This window comes from Ambystoma mexicanum, chromosome 6p (assembly GCF_040938575.1).
Source record: "Ambystoma mexicanum isolate Mex_15411 chromosome 6p, UKY_AmexF1_1, whole genome shotgun sequence".
Lineage (NCBI taxonomy): Eukaryota > Metazoa > Chordata > Amphibia > Caudata > Ambystomatidae > Ambystoma > Ambystoma mexicanum.
The window spans coordinates 50,684,035-50,706,094 of NC_090935.1; the positions used below are offsets into that span (position 1 = coordinate 50,684,035).

At 48.2% G+C, this 22,060-nt stretch overlaps 1 protein-coding gene across 2 annotated transcripts in view; it reads right to left on the bottom strand.

Moving 5' to 3' along the window:
- Positions 1–22,060, bottom strand: part of TLN1 (talin 1) — a 1,223,782-nt gene that overhangs the window by 46,820 nt on the left and 1,154,902 nt on the right. For both annotated transcript variants that reach the window (XM_069626724.1, XM_069626725.1), the window contains 3 exons: positions 13,985–14,110; positions 13,492–13,554; positions 13,209–13,391 (listed from right to left, as the gene is read on the bottom strand). In XM_069626724.1, the coding sequence (XP_069482825.1) occupies positions 13,209–13,391; positions 13,492–13,554; positions 13,985–14,110 (372 nt within the window). The remainder of the gene's footprint in view (positions 1–13,208; positions 13,392–13,491; positions 13,555–13,984; positions 14,111–22,060) is intronic.

Below are 22,060 nucleotides of genomic sequence, written 5' to 3' on the forward strand. Positions count from 1 at the left end.
GAAGCCCTGCCCGTAGCCAAGATTTTCTTGCATTCCAGCGGAAGAGCGTAATGTCCAAAATCTAGGGCTGCAGGAGCCATGTTGGGCGGCTCGGCAAAGCTGGTTCTTGATGCAGTATCGATCCGCCCTCTCTAGCAAGATCGTTGGGAAGTGGAAGCAGCCGGATGGACGGTGCCACTGACCGATGGAGTAGGCACGGGTACCAGATCTGCCACGGCCACGCTGGCGCGATGAGGATCATTCTGCATTGGCAATGTCGGAGTGTGCTGATCACACATAGCAGGAGAAGTATTGAAGGGAAGGCGTACAGGGAGAGCCCCTCCCATGGGAATGAGAAGGCATCCCCAGGCTCCTCGGCCGAGAATACCTGCAAGCAAACCTCCGGCACTTGGAGTTGGCAGCTGTCGCGAAGAGGTCGATCTGGGGAGGACATCACGTGCTGAAGAGATGAGACATCTGCACATGCCGAAGGTCCCACCCATGGCAGGACTGCAGCTCCATGCTTAGCAAGTCTTCAATGGTATTCAAGGTGACTGCCAGAAGAAAGAGGAACAGGTCCTGAAGAATGGCCCTGCGCCACAGGGAGTAGGCTTCCATGTAGAGAGCGAGGGCAACCATCCTGCCCTGTTTCTGGATGTAAAACATGGAGGAAGATCCGCACCACCATCCCCCGTAGCAGAGACTGGAATGACTTGAGGTCCCAGAAGAACTCCTGGATCTCCAGGACATTTAAGTGCAAGTCCTTCTCTGGAAGCCAGAGGCCGCTGGCGTGAGACTGTCGTGTGTGGGGCTCCCCAACCCTCTAGGAAGGCATCCGTGGTGACTGTAGCCTGGTACGGGGGCTAGGGGGATCAGAAAGGGAGCTCCTCAAGTGAGATAAGGACGCACCGACAACCATTGCAGGGCTTGCAGGAATGGCGCCTAGAAACTCCTGGAGGAGCCTGCAAAATGGGAACAGGTGGATGCAGGAGGACATCATGCCCTAAAGGGATTTGAAGGACAGGACTGTTGCGAGGGATGCTGTAGACAGCAGCTGAACATTCCCTAGGATGGCCTTCACCCTCTCCTCCAAGAGGGTTCCTGGACACAAGACTGTTCAGACGGGCACCCAGGAACAGAGCGTTCTGTGATGGCACCATGCAAAACTTCAGATAATCGGAAATCTGAGTGAAGTTAGAATGTGCATGGTCTCCGCTGTGTGCTGGGTCGCCAGAGCGTAGGAGCAGGATCAAATGTGTCCTGGATGTTGGAGGACAATGGTGGCCTCTACTACTGTAGGCCTGGGAGCTTCCCCTGTAGGCTTCCTGGGTTGTGGAACGGGAGTGATGAAGATAGGGGGTAGTGTACCCCTTGGAGGACAATGAGACCCAGCCCAGACTGGGAACAAAAGGACGACCTCTGTTGCTGCAGGGTCCCCAAAGAGCATGCAGTCTCCATGTCAGTCTTGATGGCCTGGAGAGTCTCATCCACTGTCTTCCCAAACAGGTTGTCCCCGTCAAATGGTTTGTCCAAAACCTTGGTCTGTACATCAGCTCGTAAATGTGTGACCAACCATGGCACTGGAGCGCCACTCACATCTGGCAGAACCCCAAGTCTTCTATATCAAGCACCACTGTAATGGCGTGATCCATGCCGAATGGTACCTCTTCCACCCGGCACAACAAGAAGTGCACTCAGTTCGCCTCCTGGCAGGTACAGGGCCCCGGGGCTTCCTGAGAGACATTTTGGATTCAATGGAACAGCATGACATCGTACACCTTCCCGTCTGCAAGATCAAGGAGTCTAGCAGGCTCAACATCATTCTACTAGCTACCTGGTGGCCACCAAGGCCATGATTCTCGGAGCTGCTCAGCCTCTCGGTGATGCCTCAGATTCACCTTACGATGGGCCCAGCACATCATCTGGCACAGCAGGGGGGCAGGATCATCCACCCAGTGCCACAGAAACTGGCCCTCACAGCGTGGTTCCTGAGCAGGTAACGCTAAGGCACCTCAGCCGCTCACAGGCTAATCTGGACATCATACAGAGCGCAAGGAGCAAGGCTACCAGGGCCCAGTATAAAAGTAAATGGACCAGATTCAGCCACTGGGAAGGCTCCAAGGAAATCGACCCCCTGGCGTGTATTTTGGACAACGTGCTATCCTCGGCGCACCTCGCCCACTCTAGCGTGCAGGTGGACACCTACCGCATTTACCTCGCAGCCATCGGGGCTTACAGGAACTCAGAGGATCGGGTCTTCTCCTCCTCCAATTCGGTTGTCAAGAAACATTTAACGGGGCTAGCAAGGCTCTACCAGCTCATCAAGAGGCCACACCCTGTGTGGGACCTGAACATAGTCTTGGCCGCCCTGGCGCACAAACAGTTTGAGCCAATGGAGTCCGCAGACATCAGGCTGGTCACCATTAAGACGGCCTTACTAATCGGGCTCATCTTGGCTCGCAGAGTCAGCGGAATCCAGGCGCTGGTCGCCTCAGAACCACATACTACCTTTTACAGGGACAAGGTAGTCCTACTGACACACCCAGCATTTCTGCCTAAGTTGCCATCTGCTTTCCATCTGAAAGAGGAAATGGTCCTTCCTACGTTTTTTGCCGATCCTAAGGACGAGGCACAGAGTGCTGCACTGCCTGGATGTCTACCTGAAATTCTACCTTGACAGGACCAAGGGCTTCAGAAAGTGATAGTGTGTCTGATTTGCGGAGGTGCAAGACCAGGCTATCAGGCCTCCATATCCCACTGGATGGCCTCGGCCATCAAAGAATCATACGAGGGCCAGCACAACCTGCTTCCGGCGAACATGCCCGCCCACGCAGTCAGGGCCAAGGCAACAGCCATCGCATTCCAGCGCCATGTCCCCAGGCAAGTCATAAGCAGGGCGGCCACTTGGGCCACTCCCTCGGCTTTCTGCAAGAATTACTGTTTGGATGCCGGCTCTAGATAGGATGCGGTTTTCGGATAGGCTGTTCTCAGGAACCTTTTTGCTTAAGGAGGGTCTCACATTCAGTTGCAATCGCCCATGCAGTATGGAGGAAAGGGGACGGGACGTAACAGTCATTATATGTTACTCACCGTAGTGACTAACATACTCAGTCTCCTTTCCTCCTTACGTCCCACCATCCTCCCCCTAATAATACTGGTGTCATTAGGCAATGTTAATTCTATTGTCGACGTGTCAATGGGGACGGAGGTGTGACACCGGAGGGCAGAGTCAGCACAGCGCATTCTCCCTGGGCTGCTCCCCTGCGCGCCTCTAAATTTAAAGGGGGAGAAGGTTTTTTTTGCTGAAAAAGGTTCTGTCTCCCGTCCCTTGGAAGGGACGCCCATGCAGTATGGAAGAAAGGGGACGGGACGTAAGAGTAGAATTACCTGCTTTATTATTCACTGTTTAAATTGAATTCTAACTTGGGATTAATGTTACAGCTAATTACTGCTTTTTAATGCTTTAAATATATTTGTGTATAAATGATGTATTATATAACTTTAAGTGTGTGTTTAATTGGATACTTGTATTTACTGATTTCATCGTCCTGCTCTACAGTACACATTACCCATCTTAAGATAAGCCCGGCTGCTCAGTCACACTACCAACTTGTGTAGTACAGGCCTATATTAAAAGCTGGGTTACCTAATACCAAGTGATGAGTCTTGTGTAGTCCCACACCAGTTAGACTGCACTAATTCTTACCCAACAATGGCCACCAGGGGTGGAGCTTAGGCAGACAAGTGTCTTTGGCTGGGGGCAGTATGACCCAAAGAACAATGAGTGGCTATAGAGAAGACTAGTCGTTTTTACCTAAGATTCCCAGCCTGAAGAGGGATATTCACAAGCATGCAAATCCATGGCAAGACCCCACGCAGGAGAAGTAAAAACACTCCCAACTACCACAATAGGAAAGAGCTCAACAGTGACTTTCGAAAAATGACAAAAAAAAGATTGATGAAATCAAAGAAAAAATGTGTACATCGTCAAATGAAGAAGATAACTTTTAGAGGACTCCCAACACTTGAATGTGCTGTAAAGAATATCTGAAGATGGCCTCCAGTGGTGGAACGAAGGGAGGCTCTGTCTATTGGCTTTGTGGCAATATGACCCAAAATAACACGAGTGCAGTTTCAAATTTAACTGTAAACTGCCTTAATGTTAAAGAGGTTTCCCAGCATGACGATGGGGAATATTTAAACAGCATTTGAATCTATGAAAGATCTAATGCTGGAGATGTTCCAGAAGAGCAGCTGCGCTGGGGTCTAGCTATCGTAGATGAGTAATCCATAGGAGGAAAAAACCATTAGAAAGGGTGGTTTATTCACCATTACCTCCCTTTTATTAATCTGTATGATTTTCTTTACAAGATCTTCACCGCCTTCATTCTACCGAAACTGCACTGCTTCAAGTTGCTAATTCTTTGCACTCTGATCGCCAATCTAATCTCTTATCTGTGTTAGTATCATTCAAATTCACGCTGTATTTAACAAACATCAATCTAAACAATTACTCTTTCAAGCTTAGTGTTCTGTTCTTCACTGGCTCTCCTCATACCTTTCTAATCAAACCTATTCAGCATCTTGGGTGGGTCAATCCTCAGCCGCTCTTCCCTTGAACTTTGGAGTTCTCTAAGGACCATTATTAGGACCTTACATTTTTGCTTTTTATACCTCACCTCCCTCCAAAATACCTGCTTTTGGTCTATCGTGTCACTTTTATGCAGATGACACGAATCTTAGCTTTGTTTTCAGATTCACTTCATTCCACTCTTTCTGCAGGTCTATCAACTTTATAAACCTTGAAGACATCCCATTCGCTTCACCTTAATCCTACAAAAACAGGGGTTTTTCACTCTATGCGCTGTCCTGCTTCGATCTTTCTCCCCCATTCCCATCGTATATTCGCATCTACTGCAAGAAATCATGGGGGTCATCTACGACCCTTCTCTTTCCTTGACAACCAACATTGCAAATTCTCTTCATCCTCACCAGAATGCGTCCATTTCTGACATTTCAGGCAGCTAAAACCTTTTGGTCAGTCTCTTTGGCTATGCACCAAACCCACTTCATTCTATTTTTTCTTTTTTCCATATAACTATTGATTTTCCAAAACAACCAAAAACAAAGTATACGAATGGTTGCCAAAGTTTGGTTACAGGTGGTCAGGATTGTATCCATATAATCAGGGCTCAGAGCAATGTGGCACAGGGTCCATCCCAAATCAAATGACAGTTCAGTTTCATATTGGGCGGCAATGAAACTAAGGAAAATCTGGTATTTTGTCTCTCTTCACCCATCCCCCACCCATCCACCCCATATTTTCTGAAATTCCTGGGGGCAACCCCTTGTAGCGTAAACACATCTCTCCAAGGGCACACACCTGTCAACCTCTGCGGACCAGCAGATGAGTCTTGGTCGATACGCCTAGCAGCAACAAGCCGTTTTCCCATCCACAGCGTTAGACAAAAACATTCTCTCACACCTGGTAAACCCCGCCTCTCCCCAAATCCCCAACAGTATCGGCTTCGGGCTGCATGGAACCAGGGACCCCAGCAGTGAGGGTAACCTACGGATGCACTTCCCCCAGAAAACCTGGATCTGTTCGCACTCCTATAGAATGTGGATGAAGGTGCCCACTCCCCTCCCACACCTTAGACACATCACCAGCTACCATTCCACACGAGCCATGGCCGCCTGCGAGTAATATGCTTGGTTTAGTATTTTATACTAAATTAAGCAAAGCCTGGCAGCTATTGCCGTTTCGCTTATGAACATGAGTGCTTCTAGCCAGTCCGCTGGTTCCAGTGGGTCAACCACTCTCTCCCATCTTTCCTCTAGGTGATACGGCTCATGCAACCCGAACGCAGTCAGCACCTGTCACAGTGTTAAGGTGACCTTTGTGACAATTTGTTCATGGATGAGGTTGGCTTCCAGGGGTGAGTACATAGGGACATCCTCCAGGACAGAGAACTGGGAGCCGACTGCATGCGTTAGTTGTGAATATCTCTATTGCTCGATATTCAGGAGTTTAAAAGTGTCTTGCACAGCCGCAAACAGGGTGAGTCGTCCATCCCATACCACATCTGCCAAGGTGCACCACCCCCCGTTCCTCCAAGCCCATGAAGTAGCGCATTTTAATTATTTCAGGGAGATACCCATTGTTCCAGAGGGGCAGGTCCAGTGTTGGCTTCCCTCTCCATCCCACATGTCGATGTGCCTCCGTCAATACCAGCCTAATGTGCAATGTCAAAGGTAACCCAGTGATCCCCATTTCCCACATATCGAGCACTCGCTAGGGTGACACCCATTTATTTATTTTTATTTATTTGCATTTTTAAAGCGCACAGCTGCCCACGGGCATCGTGGCGCTGTTACAAGAAGGTTTACTTAACACAGGCGAGTATCATGAAAGGCAGTGGACATGGTTACAGACATGGTTGAAGGTACGAGGTTACGTGGGACAGTGAACTTTGGTACAGCAGTATACAGGAATTATTTGCATTGCAGTAGAGTTCACTTAAACAAGGTGGTTTTCAGTGCTTTTCTAAAGGCACTGAGGGATGTTTCCGCTCTCAGTTTGGGTGGTAGGGAGTTCCATGCTTTTGGCGCTAGGACTTCGAAGCCTGAGCCGCCAACTTTAACTCTGTTGAAGTTAGGGACTAACAGTTGGGTCGCGTACAGGTCCCTTTTGGGCCCGATTGTTTGGACTGGTTGTATCCGATCAGTAAGGTAGCTAGGGGCAGATTGGGATAAGCATCTGTGGGTAATGGTTAGGGTCTTGAACTGGATGCGCTCTTTGACTGGGAGCCAGTGGGCATTTTGTCTTGCTAGGGAGATGTGTTCCCTCTTGGGAATATTGAGGGCAGCTTTCAAGGCGTCGTTCTGTGTGATTTGGAGTATATTAATGTTTTTAGCAGAGGTGCCTAATAGGAGGACGTTGCAGTAGTCCAATTTGGCACCTATGGTGGCCCTGGCTATGTTGAAGCAGTTTGTAGTGGATAGGTGAGGTTTTACTGCATTCATCATTTTGGTTCTTAAGGCTGCTGAGGATGAGATGTAACTGACATGTCTATCCATGGAAAGGGTGGAATCTAGATAGACTCCCAAAGTTTTTACAGCAGAAGAGACTGAGATGACCGGGTTCTCAATTAGGAAGGTGCTATATTTGCCGTCAAGTTTGCTAAGGGATTCTTTGGGGCCCACCAGTAGGATCTCTGTCTTGTCTCCATTGAGACAGAGGCCATTGGCTGCCATCCAGGCCTGGATGATGGCATGTGTGTGTTGTAGGGCTTTTAGGTCTTGGTTGTAATCACCAGTTAGAGGGAGAAGAATTTGAGTGTCGTCGGCATAATTGGTGAACGTTATGCCGAATTCTTCGTTGAATAGAGGGAGTGTGAATAGGTTATATAGTGTAGGGGAGGTGCAGGAAACTTGTGGTACTCCGCAGTTGATGGGGGAGGGGGTGGCTGATGCTTGGTCTGAGTAGACTCGCATAGCTCTGCCCTCCAGGAAGGATGAGATCTATGTTGTGTCTTCAGTAGAGAAGAGAGCTGTATTAGTGAGGTGTGTCTTTAGAGTTTTGTGGTCGACTAGGTCGAACGCAGCTGACAGGTCAAGGAGTAAGAGGATGGCACATTTGCCTTTATCCATATTTTTAAGGAGTTGGTTTTTTAGGTCGAGTAGCGCAGACTCTGTGACGTGGCGTGGGCGAAATCCGGACTGTCTCTTGCCTAGGATGTTATGAGATTCAAGGAAGGCTTGTATCTGTAGATAGGCAGCCTTATCCAGGATTTCCAACAGAAATTGCACTGTTGTAATGGGCCTGTAGTTATTAGGGGAGTCTGGATCTAGTGTGGGCTTTTTCAACAGTGGGCGAACCCAGGCTTCTTTAAGTGAGGAGGGTACTGAGCCAGTCCCATCCCATCCTTCCCATCTCGATCGCGATGTGGGGTAGCCTGGGATCGCTGTGTAGCCAATCATTCACTACCCCAACTGCACCATCCAGTAATAGCCAAAAAGGCAAGGCAAACCTATTCCCCCTTCCCACATACCGACTGTTTGGAGATTTGTGAGTGCAATGTGTGGTTGTCTTCCCCCCATAGGAGCCCTGTCGAGTGCTCTCGATGGTGACGAACATTGATTTGGGAATCCCGAGTGCAGCATTTTGGAAAACAGAGGAAGCTCAGGAATGTCAGCATTTAAAGAGCCGCCTTGCCCAGGATCGTCAGTGGGAGGGATTTCCGGTGCGTCTGCAGAGAAAATAACCATCACTGGTGGTAGTTTCAGTGGGAGGAAGGCTCAGTCACCTGGATTCCCAGTTATTTGAAACCCGAGACAGTGTACGGGCAGTGCCTAGTGATCGATCATTCACCCCCTGCACCGTGAAGAAAACCAATTTTTGCCGATTGACCTTGAGCCCGCTGAACCCCTTTGTTGGTATGTTTATCATGGTAGGACATGAAACCTTTGGGTTACTCATGTAGATCAAGAGGTCATCGACGTATAGCGAGGCCCGCTCACCTCCCCCCAACCGCCACAGCCATGAGAACCCTGCCCAATCTGGTGCGTTCCAAAGTTTAATTACTAGCGGCTCCATGGCAAGCGTGAACAACAGAGGGGAAAGGGAGCAGCCCTGCCTGGTTCCCCGCCGCAAAGTGAAGACCCCGGAAGTCACTCTATTGACCCGTACCACTGCCACCAGGGATTCATATAACAGTCTGACCTATGACATGAATTCCTCCCCAAATCCCATCCAGCCCATTATTTTCCATAGTGGAGCCCACCCTACAGAGTCAAAGGCCTTCTCCTTCTCAAAGTCCACCGCCAATAATGCTAGTGGGTCTGATATTTGGGAGGCTTGGCTAACAGCAAACTGTACTCTACGGAGGTTCATGTGGGCATGAACCCACACTGGTCCGGGTGTATCAGAGAGTCGATCACACTCGGTAGATGATTAGCGAGGACCCTTGCCAAAACTTTAGTTTCCCCGTTCATCAGCAATGTCGGCTTGTAGGAGACAAAGTTCAGGCGGCTTCCCGGCCTTTGACGTTACCACAATGCAGGCTTTCCTGAGGTCCGGGGGGAGGTATCCGTCCCGCGTGCACTGCATGAATAGGCGTGCATGGGACTGACTACTTGGTCACCCAGGCGCTTCCAGGTCTCCACAGAAACGTACTGGATTGAAGCTGAGAGAGTGCTGCCGCCACCTCTTCCTCAGTAACCTCCGAATCGAGTTTCAATGCCTACTGTTCCATTAGATGGGGTATCCCCACCGAGTGAAGGCAGCCGATGAAGCTGCTGGGGATCCTCTGGCCGAGGCCTGTATAGCTCTCCATAAAAGGATGCAAATGCCCCTGCAATATCTGTGTCTTCAGTCAACATCTCCACCATCTTGAATGGCCCCAACATATCCATTCCAACACTCCTGCCTTTCAAGCCAGGCGAGGGCTTACCCAGCCTTGTCCCCTGATTCATGAATCTGACACTGCATCGTCTACTATGCCACCATGCATTATCAAGGGGCACATTGCGTAGGGATTCCTGCGCCGTGGCCAAGGCCTCTTGTGAGGGCCGGAACCCCAACGCCAAGAAATCCTACTCTGCCCTCACCGAGAGCAAGTCTGCCTCTTCTACTTCCCAGGCATGTTGCCTCCATTGGGCGGTCAACAGAGAGAGAGCACCTCCCCCTGCAGTACTGCCTTATAGTCCTCCCATAACGTGACCAGGCTAGGCCACCTGACACTTCATGGATGCCCAGATAGTACGAGTGAAGGCACCACATTGCTGTGGATTTACTCCACCCACTTTTAAGCTCTATCAGGAGTGGGGAGTGGTCTGAGATCCCTTGAGCCAGACATTTTGCGGAGAGTAGCCTGTGTGAAATGCCATGTAGAATGAAAAAATAGCAAATTAACAAGGGGGGGTCCCGGGAATCCCTCTGCCAGACATTAGTCCTGGTTACGAGAGACTCACCCAGAGTCTTTAGCTCACCATCTTTCACACCCCCTTCTTGTTAATTTGAATGAAAAAAATAGTCCAGGACAGGGAAGAATGCTCATTGGAGAAGAGGAGCCCCGTTTAGACGCATGCAGTGTCCTCCATGCCTCAACGAACCCCAGCAAGGCCGCAAAGAAGTGTAGCTTAGTAGGGAGAGACAGGTTTCTGGTGCGTATGTGTGTACTATCCATACTCCGGTCCATGTTGAAGTCAACCCCCCTCAACACCCATGTGTCGGCTTGTTCCAGCACTATTAATGATTGAAGGTTGTTTAGCAAATCAAGCGTAAAGGGAGTGGGGGGTGCGTATACTACCACAATGCCCCAGGTGGTCCTTCATAGCTCACCCCTCACAAGGACAAGCCTCCCCCTGGGATCCTCCAGTACCTCCCTCAACTGAAATGGTTGTTTATGTATGAGGACTGTTTCCCTCGAACCCCTCCTCCCCCGAGAACCTGCGTTAAAGCCAGATGTATAGTTGCACCTCTTAAAGAACCAAGTGTGTTTCTGTTAGGAGTGCAATACCCAGGGAGTATCTATTGAAGAACTGGAGCATGAGCTAGCGCCGGATGCTTGAGCACAGCCCGTTCACGTTCCATGTCAAAAGCGAAGCTACTCCCTCACGTGCCATCCTTTCCTAGGCAGTGTGTCCAGTATAGCGCTGGTAGTACCCTCCACCGCATCCCCACCCATCCACGTCTTTCTATTTTAAATGCTTCTATCCGCCTTCTCTTGCTGTTCTTCAAGATCATCCACCCTTGGCTGGCTCTCTTTATTGGCTCACCTTCCACTATTGCACACATTTTCATTTACTATGCAGTGGTTATAAATGTTTACATGGTTAAGCACATCAATCTGTCCTCCTTAAACTCTCTGTACCCCCCATTTAATTCCCTTCACTCCGCTTCTTTATTCCTCTCATCTGTGCCTCGACCACCATGTGCTCAATCCCACGTTCAGACACTTTCCTAGCTTGTCCGACAGCCTATGACCTTGTCACAATGTTTCTTCTTCTTCTTCTTATCTTGCCATCTTCAGTTCACTACTTAAAGACTGTTTTCTTTCTCTCTCTGCCCCTTCTTGATAAATTACGAAATTTTACATGGATTGTTCTAGTTAAACTTGCGGGCTTATGATTGAAGTTGCACAAGTGCTTTGGTGAAAGTGCTCTATAAATTACAATGCAATAACTGTTGATTACTACGACGGTCTAAAATCCAAACCAGACAATGCTGTAAATTGACCTATAAAGTACCTTCCTGAATTCTTAGTCATGGTCCATGGAAGTCACTACCTTTTAAGACAATCCTAAAAAGCTGCTCGCCTGTAATATACTGCATTACCATTTCTGTTAAATGTATAGAACAGTCCATTATATACTAAACTAGCTGGGGTACCCAGCGTTGCCCCTGTCCTGATCGAGTGGTGGTCTCAGGTGCCGTGGATGATGTTGCTCTTGTCGGGAAGTTTTGCTTCAGTTTGCTCTGGTGTCTCATGTGCCCTGGAGGATGTTGCTCTTGCCCTCACGTCAGCAGGTCTTTCTTCAGTTTGCTATGGCATCTCATTTGCCCTGGAGAAAGTTGCTCTTGTCCTCTGGTCGGCAAGTCGGGCTGCTGTTTGTTGTGTTCCAGAAGCTCTTGATATTGATTTTCGCTTTGCATCAGATGGAGCTTTTACAAGTGATGTTCGTTTTTGTGCGGCATGTTTCAGTCACTCAATGGTTTCAGCACAATTGAGAAAATGTCCAAGAAAGATTGATTTTGCTCTCTTCTCGTGAATGAACTTAACAGTAACATTGGCATTTCCCACATTTGGGGTGGTGTGATAAAATAAAAAATGCTTTAATAAACACTTTCGAACTGTATACAGTAGTAGTAATACATTTCAAAGGAATAACCAACACACCAAACATTTTGCTTCAGATACTTCAAAATGTTGCCTCATTCTATAACCTACTATTGTGAATCGGGGTGAGCAGCAGTAAAGGGTGTAAACGGAGGGAATTTATAGCATCCAAACAGACTACAATCTTGCCCCAGACAAATGAGGAATACATGCAAAATTTGGTAGCAGTGGGTTCAATGGTGTGGATTTGTATAGCCGGACAAACATACATATATACATTCTGCTTTATATATAATGAAAATGGTTCATTTATACTTTCGATTAAACCATGAAAGTTCAGTGCAACAGTAAAGGTTACTTTTATGCAACATTCTACATACATAATTAATAACACCTTTATATTCTATTTCAGTTCAAACTAAATTAAAATAAAATAGATTCAAAAACCTCTCAGTTCAATATCAAAATAAGCATGTCAATATACAAAAATGCACCAAATAAGAAAATTCAAAGCACCTGATCATCGTTGGATACCTAGAGATGAATAACCAATCTAGTAATACATTTGAGGGAGACCTCTTTCCATGCCTTCTCAACCCAGGCTATTCCTCGCCACTTACCTGCTTCTCTCTGGAGACTATTACCTTGACAGCCCTGTCACAGCTACACCTCAGAGTCACGTTATATACATACGAAGAAGCCCTGCAACCTACGTATGAGTTGATCTTCCGTGTCCCTAATGTAATGGTCTCGGCAATCGTAACACTGAATTACAAATGATTTGACAAGCGTGTGGGTGACTCGACCGGGTTCCCCACTCCCACTGCTATTCGGGGCACTCACAACTAACACCAAGTCTAGTTAAGGGGCTCACGTCAGAGTCACACATCAAGACTTGGCACTAGTAACATCCAGAAAGAAATCCAAATCCCTCTCCCTTTACAAAATTAAGATCTACGGTGGCCATGGAGTGTTCCATTCAGCTGCCCTGCAGCTATAACATACCATGTGTCTAGAAGGGAGTTCTTACACATGGTATGCATTGCGTTTTATGCATTTGAAATATAATGTAGGTGACAATACAGGCCGCAGTAACAGTAGCATTTTTAAGCTTTTTAAAGCAGGCAACAATGGAGGTACGCAAAGATTGCCTTGTGAGCTACTGTAAACAATGTGCCTCTGAGTACAAAGTCAGGCATAGCGATAGGTCTCCTTGCCCAAAGAAGGAACAATTTGTTTCCATTTATTAGGAACATAAACACATGCCTTTTCAGTGTCTGCCGATTGCTCAAGTGTGCAAGCAAACATTACGGAATCATATTCTCCCCTTGGTTACCTGACCAGAAGGAAATGGACGTTAACCTGGCGAATGGGTCTAGCACTGACCTGTAGCCTCTTCATGGCCTCAGAGTCCTGGTCTGCCTTCACCTTGCAGGCCACCAGAAGCTGAGCTGTGGAAGCTGCCACCTGTTTGGCAGAAGAGATGAGCTTCTCATTGCTGGCATGGCCTTGCACAGCTGCGTTGGCAGCCTCACACAGATTGTTCGTGGCTGCAGCCACCATTCGGGCCTGAGGGAGTAAAAGACCGGCAAAGAAGGTTCAGACTGATCCAATAGACCCCCTTTGGGCACCTATGAAGCCAAGAGGTGAGGATGATACTGGTACTTACAGCAGAAATAAGTCCTTGCGACCATTGGCCATCGTCCACAGCATTGGCAGGGATTGCACCGACCTAAAAGTATACAAGAATCAAGTCATTTATTTTACAAAAATGAAGTGCTTCTTTGCTGCTAAACACTCCCCATATTATAAAAGGACAAACTCTTTCTGGCCACTTATGCTTTGCACCAATATAATACACCTATACAGGCCCCCACTGTTTCACTTATTGTTCTCCATCTATTCCCCTCATTCAAATCACTTCTCCATCCATGCAACTTCCTGTTACAAGACCACATACTTTTGTCTCCCCGTACCTTCTAAAAGATGCAAATTAATTCCATTGCACACCGCCCACGTGTTCATTTCACGACCCTTGCTGCACTGCATGACCCCATAATTCCTCCCACTGTGCATAAAGGCCAAGGAAGGATCAGCACAACCAGTACCATTCCCTATAGCCCTTTTTTTTACCGGGCACTCGGTTGTCACAATTTTCTTACCTTCCCTTGTGCCACAAGCTCTCGCTGTGCAGCAGATGCAGCCTTCACCAACGCGCTGGTGGCAGCTGCGATGGACTTCGCCGCCTCCAGGATCTGCTCCTCGAAGTTCAGGCTCTCATCAGCTTGCTGAAATTACAAAAAATTCCTTTGAATCAGAATGCAGAGGAATGATTGAGCCCTGGAAATAATGTAAAATAGTGGGACTAATGGGGAAACCTCATCTCTGGGACCAGGATCTTCTATGACTGAGTACAACGCCCCTAGCATGGGAACAAATCCTACATCCTGGCAGTGATTCTATTTAAAGACCACCAGGTTAAAGTGTGAGAAGCCCAATGGCCTGGGAAAGAGGTATTACAGCCAACAAGGACCTACACATGCACAGAATTCAAGTACAGAAGTAGAGGATGTAGCCGCCAATTCGACACATGGTCAACATGTACAACCATTCAAATACTTGAGTCGACAGAAAAGTCCCAAATGAATAACGCTACTGAAATACTTTTTAGCTACAAAATAATGAAAAGGACAAGATGTGGACCTGAACATTAACCAACCACACTTTATTCTAATTTCTGACTGTTTAAAGCCTGACATGATGCATGGAAGTCAGCCAGTGCATGTTAACTTAAATGGCTGGGGTTTTAATTTCTGTGCATTTTATAGAGGAAAAGGAGTATCTAATTGACTGAAATTAGAAAACAGGTGCATAGTGGTCCTTGCTGCCTTTCCAGCATTCATTCTAAAAACGGAACCTATCCTCTTTTGATGAAATGTCACCCAGAGAATACCCCAGGGTTGGACCATGTATGATGAAAGCAAGTTAGGAAATGGGGCAACACAGATTGGTGGGTAAAGGAAGACATCAATGGAACTAGAGATATGCTCAGTGGTGAAAGTAGTAGCAAGTACATAAAGCTATTTATATGAAAGCCTCCAGCAAAGAAAATAAATAAATCAAAAAGTAGGTAGGCATAAGCAATGTTAGGATGAATTCTAATTTCTGTGCCAATTCCCTTTAATCTTAAAGACCCCCAGCTCTTTTGCTGGACTCAGGGCTCTTTAATGCTACCTTCTGAGTGAGTGGGACTTTTTTCACACTCTCTCATGTTTGTTTATTTCTAATGCACACCAACCCGAAGGTAACAGGGCGCAGCAGTACTAAGGTGCAAAACTTACAAGGTTACAAAATAGTTTACAGTACAACAAAATGTATTTACAGTTAATATTACAGAGGCAGTATAACAATAAAAATCACAGTATAGCTACAAATGTACAGGTTATAAACAAGTTAGGTTCCACATTTCACTAGATTACGGAGATGGACTAAGGCCGCCTAGATGTGGCAATTGCGATAGTATAGCTAGTGGTTGGTAGAGTTGAGCAGGTTCATATATTTCTTTCTAAGGTGTAGATATGGTTGGTTTACTCTAAACTCGTGAGGCAAGGAGTTCCAGAGTTTAGCCACCTTTACAGGAAAATTGTTAATGCCAATCTTGGGAAGTCTAACTCTCGGTACCACAAGGCATTTGGCATTCCCGGCTCATGTCGATCTGCTAGACATTTTTCCATTTAGTCTGTCAAATAGGTAACTAGGGGCCGCATTGTTTAATGCTTTATGGGTCACGGAGACCATTTTTAGCAGTATTTTATTGTGGGAAGAGAGCCATTTATGTTGGCGTCTGGTAGAGGAGATGTGTTCTCTCTTATTCATGCCTAGAGCAGCTCTTAAGGCGTTATTTTGAAGTGTTTGTAACCTCTGGATAATGGCTTTGTTAGCACCACTGTAAAGAGCATTGCAGTAATCAAGCCTAGAGAGTATTAATGCTCTAGCCAAGATCATGCAGCTGTCATTTGAAAAGGATGGCTTATCAGCTCTGATGAGTTTACAAGTGTAAGTGGTGGTGGAGGCCAAAGATTTCACTTGTTTATCAAACGACATAGTTGAGTCAAGGTAGAAGTGAAAGGTTTTTACCTCCTTAGTAACCCTAATGATGTTTCCATCGATAGTGAATGAGGAGTATTCATGGCCTAGTTTGTTGAGGTTAGAGTGGGTACCCAAGATGATCAGCTCTTTCTTATCATTCAGGCACAGACCGTGGGTGGCCATCCATGCCTAGATGAGATATACCATTTTCACCAGCGCCAGGTCCTTGCTATGATCCCCAGAAAAAGGGGAGGAGAATCTGTGTATCTGCATAATTAGTGTAGGTGATACCCAGAAGGTGCAGATGAGTGACGTTGAGCTTCCGTGGCCCAATGTCATTGTGATATGGGAATGGGCACGTAATGGCAGAGCGTTTGGACCACAATAACGTTGTAGAGGTTACCTTAGATGTGTCGAGATAGCTATGCTGAGTTGAGCAGGGGTTCTGGCGGACAGCGTGCACGGCTAGTGACAGGCTCGGGACAGGTCTCAGCCTGGTTTCCCTTGGCCTTGCTGACGTGGGCCGGCTTCTGCCTGCCGGCTCACTGGATAGTGTGTTTTTCTGACTAGTATTTTTATGTTTTACTATTTAATAGAGTCTGGTAAACTCCATAAGGCATCTGCTTTTTGCATTGCTACACAGCACCTTTTGTGCAGTGCCACTGAGGAGTCCCTTGGATGTTTAACCATATTTTCTTGGGTGAACTACTGTTCCCATGAATAGCAAGATGACTTGTCTTACTTACCTTTTCTTTTCTTTTATGGGTCCAGCACACACCGCCCTATGTGGAGTGCTGGAGAGTTACAAAGTTACTCCGTTATCCCACTTCTCATGTAACATTCTGCCACACTAACTCACTTGAATGACTGGTGGCAGTGGTTTCCTTTTTTCTACCCAGTGACATGTACCTGCAGGCTGATTTCTCAGCTGCAGTACAGCACCCAAGGGTGACAATTTTCCCAAAATGGCTCCAATCTTCTTTTTGCCATTTCTTGTCAGTTAGTTCCATCTGGGCTTTTACTCTGTGTGAATCGGATTTGAATCCTTTGGGCATTTTGCCTTTGGTGGGCTTCAGCCCTGAAGCCAGCCCAGGCTCTAGTGTGCGTCTGGAAAGGCAGGAAGTGAGGGAGGCTCCCGAAACTTCACTGACCCTTGTCTCTAGGGGTACCCGAGTGAAAGCAGTTCCGATTGGCCAGCTGGCTGTCCCGTAAGGAAGCCACCCTTTCTGGGGGATTGACAGCCTAGGGCTGTGAATGAATGAGAACTTGCTTAAAAGGTGAGCTATTTTGGACTAGAGGCAGAGTCGACCACTGGAGGACAACATCCGACAAAGACGATGTGAAGAGACTCCAGCAGCACCCTCCTGTACTGCGAAGTGCCTGGTGAAGCCGTGCAGCTGTGCTGACCCCGTTTTCATTTCGACTGCTAAGAGCTGCGAGGGACGACTTCCTCCCTTGGGCTGTTGGGACCAACAGCCCTACGAAAAGCTTCATTTTGACAAGAGCCCTGACTTGCTGTGACTTTCCAAGGCTGCAGAAGCCCAATGCCTGGGGACCATGGAAGTGGGAATCCGGCCAAAACTTTGTGGGCGCCCAGAGGACCCTACAGAAGCAGGAAATCTTCATCCAGTGTCCCCTCACAAGAGTCCAGTAACGAGGGATCAAGTAACTTCCAACTTGAAGTTAGTTCTTCTTCGGTGCTGAGAAAACAGCACCAAAACCACAAAAGGCCACTGAATCAAGGAGAATTCTCTCTCTTCCCCCCCTTTCTCTCTCTTCCCCCCCTCTGGCCCTCCCAGCTTGTGCTTCTTCAAGGTGGCTCCTCTTGAGCTCTTGTGGTTTACTACTATTTCAAAAATGTTTCTAAGGAAGAGAGCATAAGAACTTTGAACTGGCCCATTGACTTTGGCTGTCCGGGCTCCCTAAAGCCCCCCCTCCCTTCTGAACCTATTGGCTTTGGCAGTGCTTGTTCTCCTATATGTTTTAATTTTATTGCTGAGGTAAAACACTGCCTACATCTGTCTGGGAGAATCTAACTATTTTTCTTCTTACAAAGTATGTTCTGATCTGACTAACTTTTCACTCCTTAAAAACTCAATACTGTAATGGTGATCACAAATGAGTGTGATTACTGACCTCAAATGAAGTCACCCAATCTGCTAGAATATGGATAACGTAAGAAAAGTTCACCTATCAACCATATTGCTCTTGATGAACTGAATCCTAACTGAGATTAATGTTACTAGTAGTTGCTTCTTTTGGTCTAATTAATCTTGTGTATATATAAATAAATATGTGTACTATAACTAAGTGTGTAAGTATTTACTTGGATACCTGTATTTACTAATTTTGTTGTACAGCTCACATTACCCCTCAAGATCGGTCTGGCTGCTCGGTTACACTACCAACTTGTCTAGTACAGGCCTATATTAAAAGGTGGTTTACCTAATACCAAGAGAAGTCTTGTAAAGTCCCTTACCCATCATGCATGGAAGGCAACAATCCATCTGGCCGGCCGTAGAGCAGGCATGATATTCACACTATGGAGAACTGGTTATATTTGGGTTGGATGATACTTGCAAGGTACATCTTGGCAGGCGTGGACTACGGTCAGTTTTAGGAGAGAGTTTCCGCATTGCAGCTTTCCTGTCTCTTTCAATGTGACTCCAGCATTTTTACAGAGTTTGATTTTTCTTTTAACCTCTCTGGCTTTAACTCAGTTTTGGGGTCACCAGTGAGTCCTTTAGCCTACCAGTGTGAGTGGGTGTGTGTGTGGTGTGCCAGAGACCCAGCCCCCATTTTGGTCAACTGTATAGCACTACCACCTCTTATGGACAGTAGTGTACGCATACCTTGCCCGCTCTAAATCTTATGGAAATTTACAATTTTTGGATGCACTCCTCGTTACGAAAGATCTCTCTTTTGGCAACTTTCCCTCCTCAGTTTCTATGGACCACCAATCTTTTTGCTTTTATTTTTTAATCTGTCCAGACCTTTTGCAGAGAAGTGAACCCCACCCCCTACCCCCGGACCGTTGCTCATTTCTCATGGTTAGGTCAGATTTTTCAAATATCCCTCACCTGTGAGACCCCCCCAGCACTTTTTGCTGGACTTGTGGGCTTCTTTTCTATGTTCCCGTTTGAGTGGGAACATTATTCCCCACTCACCCTTTTTTACTCTGGCTATGGGTGTCATTTCTGTGCCACTCCATACTTTATTTTTCGAGTCATGTTTTCCTCCAACTTGTATAGGCATCTTTTACTACACACAGAAATATGTGCAGTGTGGATGGTCCGATGCTTCTCGTGAATGGGGACGTGGAAGAATGCATCCTCCAGATCCAGCGGCGTCAAGAAGTCTCCTTCCTCCAGTTGGCCGAGCATTTGCTGCAACGTGACCATCATGAATTTCTGGGACTCTAGGTATTTGTTGAGATGCTGCATGTCTAGAATGGGCCTCCAGCCCTCGGTTTTCTTTTTTAAGAAGTACCTGGAGTAGACTCCGGAGCTCCAGAGTCGCTTTGGAACTAGTTCTATCGCCCCTTTTCTTATCATGGCCCATACCTCCTGCAGGAGCGGTGTTGCTCCCGCCGGGCCACCGGAGTTATACACGGACACTTCTGCTGGCACTCTAGATTGTCCGTGGGCAAGAGCGTCCAGCACCCATTGGTCGGTGGAGATCTTCCACTTGCTGACGAAGCCCGCCAGCCAGCCTCCCACTATGGTGCATGGGTGAGGGCCCGAAATCCTGTCCGGTTCAGTCTTGCTTTGGGGGCCTGCGTGCCGATGATGTTTTCCACCTCCACCGAAAGCCTTGGAACGGCCTCTGCAGGCCTCATGGGTCACGGACTGGAAGGGTTGACGGTACAAAGAGGACCCTCCGCCGAAACCTTTCGCCAATTTACTGGCCTTCCTACCAGAGGCACGAAAGAAAAAGCAGTGTTTCTGAAGAGTGCCCAGGGCACTGGCCGTCTCTGAGTCAGTCTTAATGGCCTGCACCGACTCTTCGATAGGTCTTCCCAAAGATGTTGTTCCCCGTCGAAGGGCATGTAAAGCCCCTGGTTTGGACCTCGTGGCAGAAGTTGGTGGCTTTCAGCCAGCCATGCCGACGGAGGCAAAAACAGTTCCCCATCTGCCGGAACCCCATATCAGCGATGTCCGGGGACACTGATGGCATTGTCCAATGCCACCTCCCCTTCCTGGAGAATGGAGATCACCTCCACCCGCTTGTCGGGGAGAGACTCCAGTATTGGGGCCACCTTATACCACAGTTCCCTGTCATACCTGGCCAAGATTGCAAGTGCGTTGGCCACCTTGACGGTCAATGCCGCAGAGTAGATCACCTTTCTTCCCATGGTATCCAACTTCTTTCGCTCGTTATCCGGAGGGACGGAGGATAAAGACGAGAGGTTATACAACCTCTTCCTCGCTGCCGCCGAAACCACTGAGTCCGGAGATGGCTGCAATCTTAGGCACTTGGGTGTGGACCCAGTTCTTCTCCAGCATATCCCTCTTGGTTGGGACTGGATTCCTCATCAAAAGCTAGGCTCTCCTCCCAAACGTCATCCAGGAGGGGCACTGCCATGATAGTCTTCCTCTTGGCCTCGCGCCGTTGGTAGAGGAAACCTTCCTTCTTGGTCTCTTCTGGCATCAGCTGGGAGAGTTCAGGCGCTCTGGCGACCATGACATGGAACAACCCAACCTCGTCCGGTGGAGAAACCCTTGGCTGCAGTAAACCACCCCGCCATGGCGATGTCTTCCGTAGTCACTGTGGTCCCGTCTGTCCCAATGTCCGTGTCCCTCATGGGGGTGGGAGGCACGTGGCGCTTGTGTGGCGGTTGATGCGGGGTAGGGGCTGGTGTCGTCTGCATCCTTGTCTGAATTTCCGACACAGGGGTGTGCAGGGTCGAAAGGATTTCCAGCAATGCACCTCGAGTCGGAGCGGCAGGCCGTCCCAGTCTGCATTTTTGCCACTGTCTCCCACGTCGTCCTGGATCGTGTGCATGTACTCCTGGTCCTCCTCGTCCAAGGAAGAAATATCTGTGACCTGGAGTCCGGCCTGTACCGACACCACCTCGCTCCCCCCCACACCCCTGTTTTTTCTGCATCCTGAGGGGTTGGGTTCGGGCTTAGTGACGGCATCCTCTTTTCTGGCGTCTTCTCCACGGGTCCGGCTGAGGCCTCCCGCCTCGGGGTAGGGATACTATGGGTGCAGACGGTGCTACCTTGAATGGGTCAGCCCCTTTGGCCTTCGTGAGAGCGGCCGCCACCATCTCAATCGTCAATAATTTCTCTTGGGCCCGACTTGGCATTGATGAGCAGGTCGGAAGTGTTTTCCTGCACACTCAGCTTCTCAGGCTTCTCCTGCAGTTTAGCAGGGTTTGCCGATTTCCTCTTTGAGGAGGAGCTGGATCGATGGCTGGAGATGGAGGCAGATGGGGAAGTTGAGCGCACCCAGCCCATCGCGGGACCTGCTTGCGCAGCGACCCCAACGGAGAAGGGCTTGGCATCATCTTGGGCCTCCATGGACAGTGCGCCCTCGAAGGACTTAGAAGCCCACTTCTTGGACCGACTGGTCCTGGGTGAGGCATGCCCCTGCTTGGGGCACGGGAGTAGAGGTCTTGGCGCTGAGCCACGCTGCCAGTCTACTGTTATGATCCTTCATGGTTCGATGGAAAACCGGAGGCAGATTTCAAAATACGATTCCATGTGGTCCGGCTAGAGATAGTAGAGCCACCGTTTGTCCTCTACAAACACGTTCCGCAGTCTGCAGCTGGAGCAGAGCTTGAAAAGAGAGCTTCCCTCTTTCTTCTCATCCAACATGGTCCGGGGTGCGGAATAGGAGCGATGACCTTCTGGAATATTTGATGAAACTTCGACAATTCTTGCCCTTGATGGGGCGCTGAAACTCACCGGCAAACGGATCCCAGCTTATCGGCCGATGGAGAGATGGAGCACAGCGGCCCCGTTTGACAAAAATAGGACTTATCGAAAAAGCGTCAAAAACAAAGAAGTAGCTCACAGAGCAAAACTCGAAGGCTCCCAACGTGCAGTAAAAATCTGAAGATGGAACCACCAGGGGGCGCAGAGATGCACTGACGCATCTCCTCTCGTCCCCTCCGAAGGGTGCCATTTTTGGGACTTGAGCCC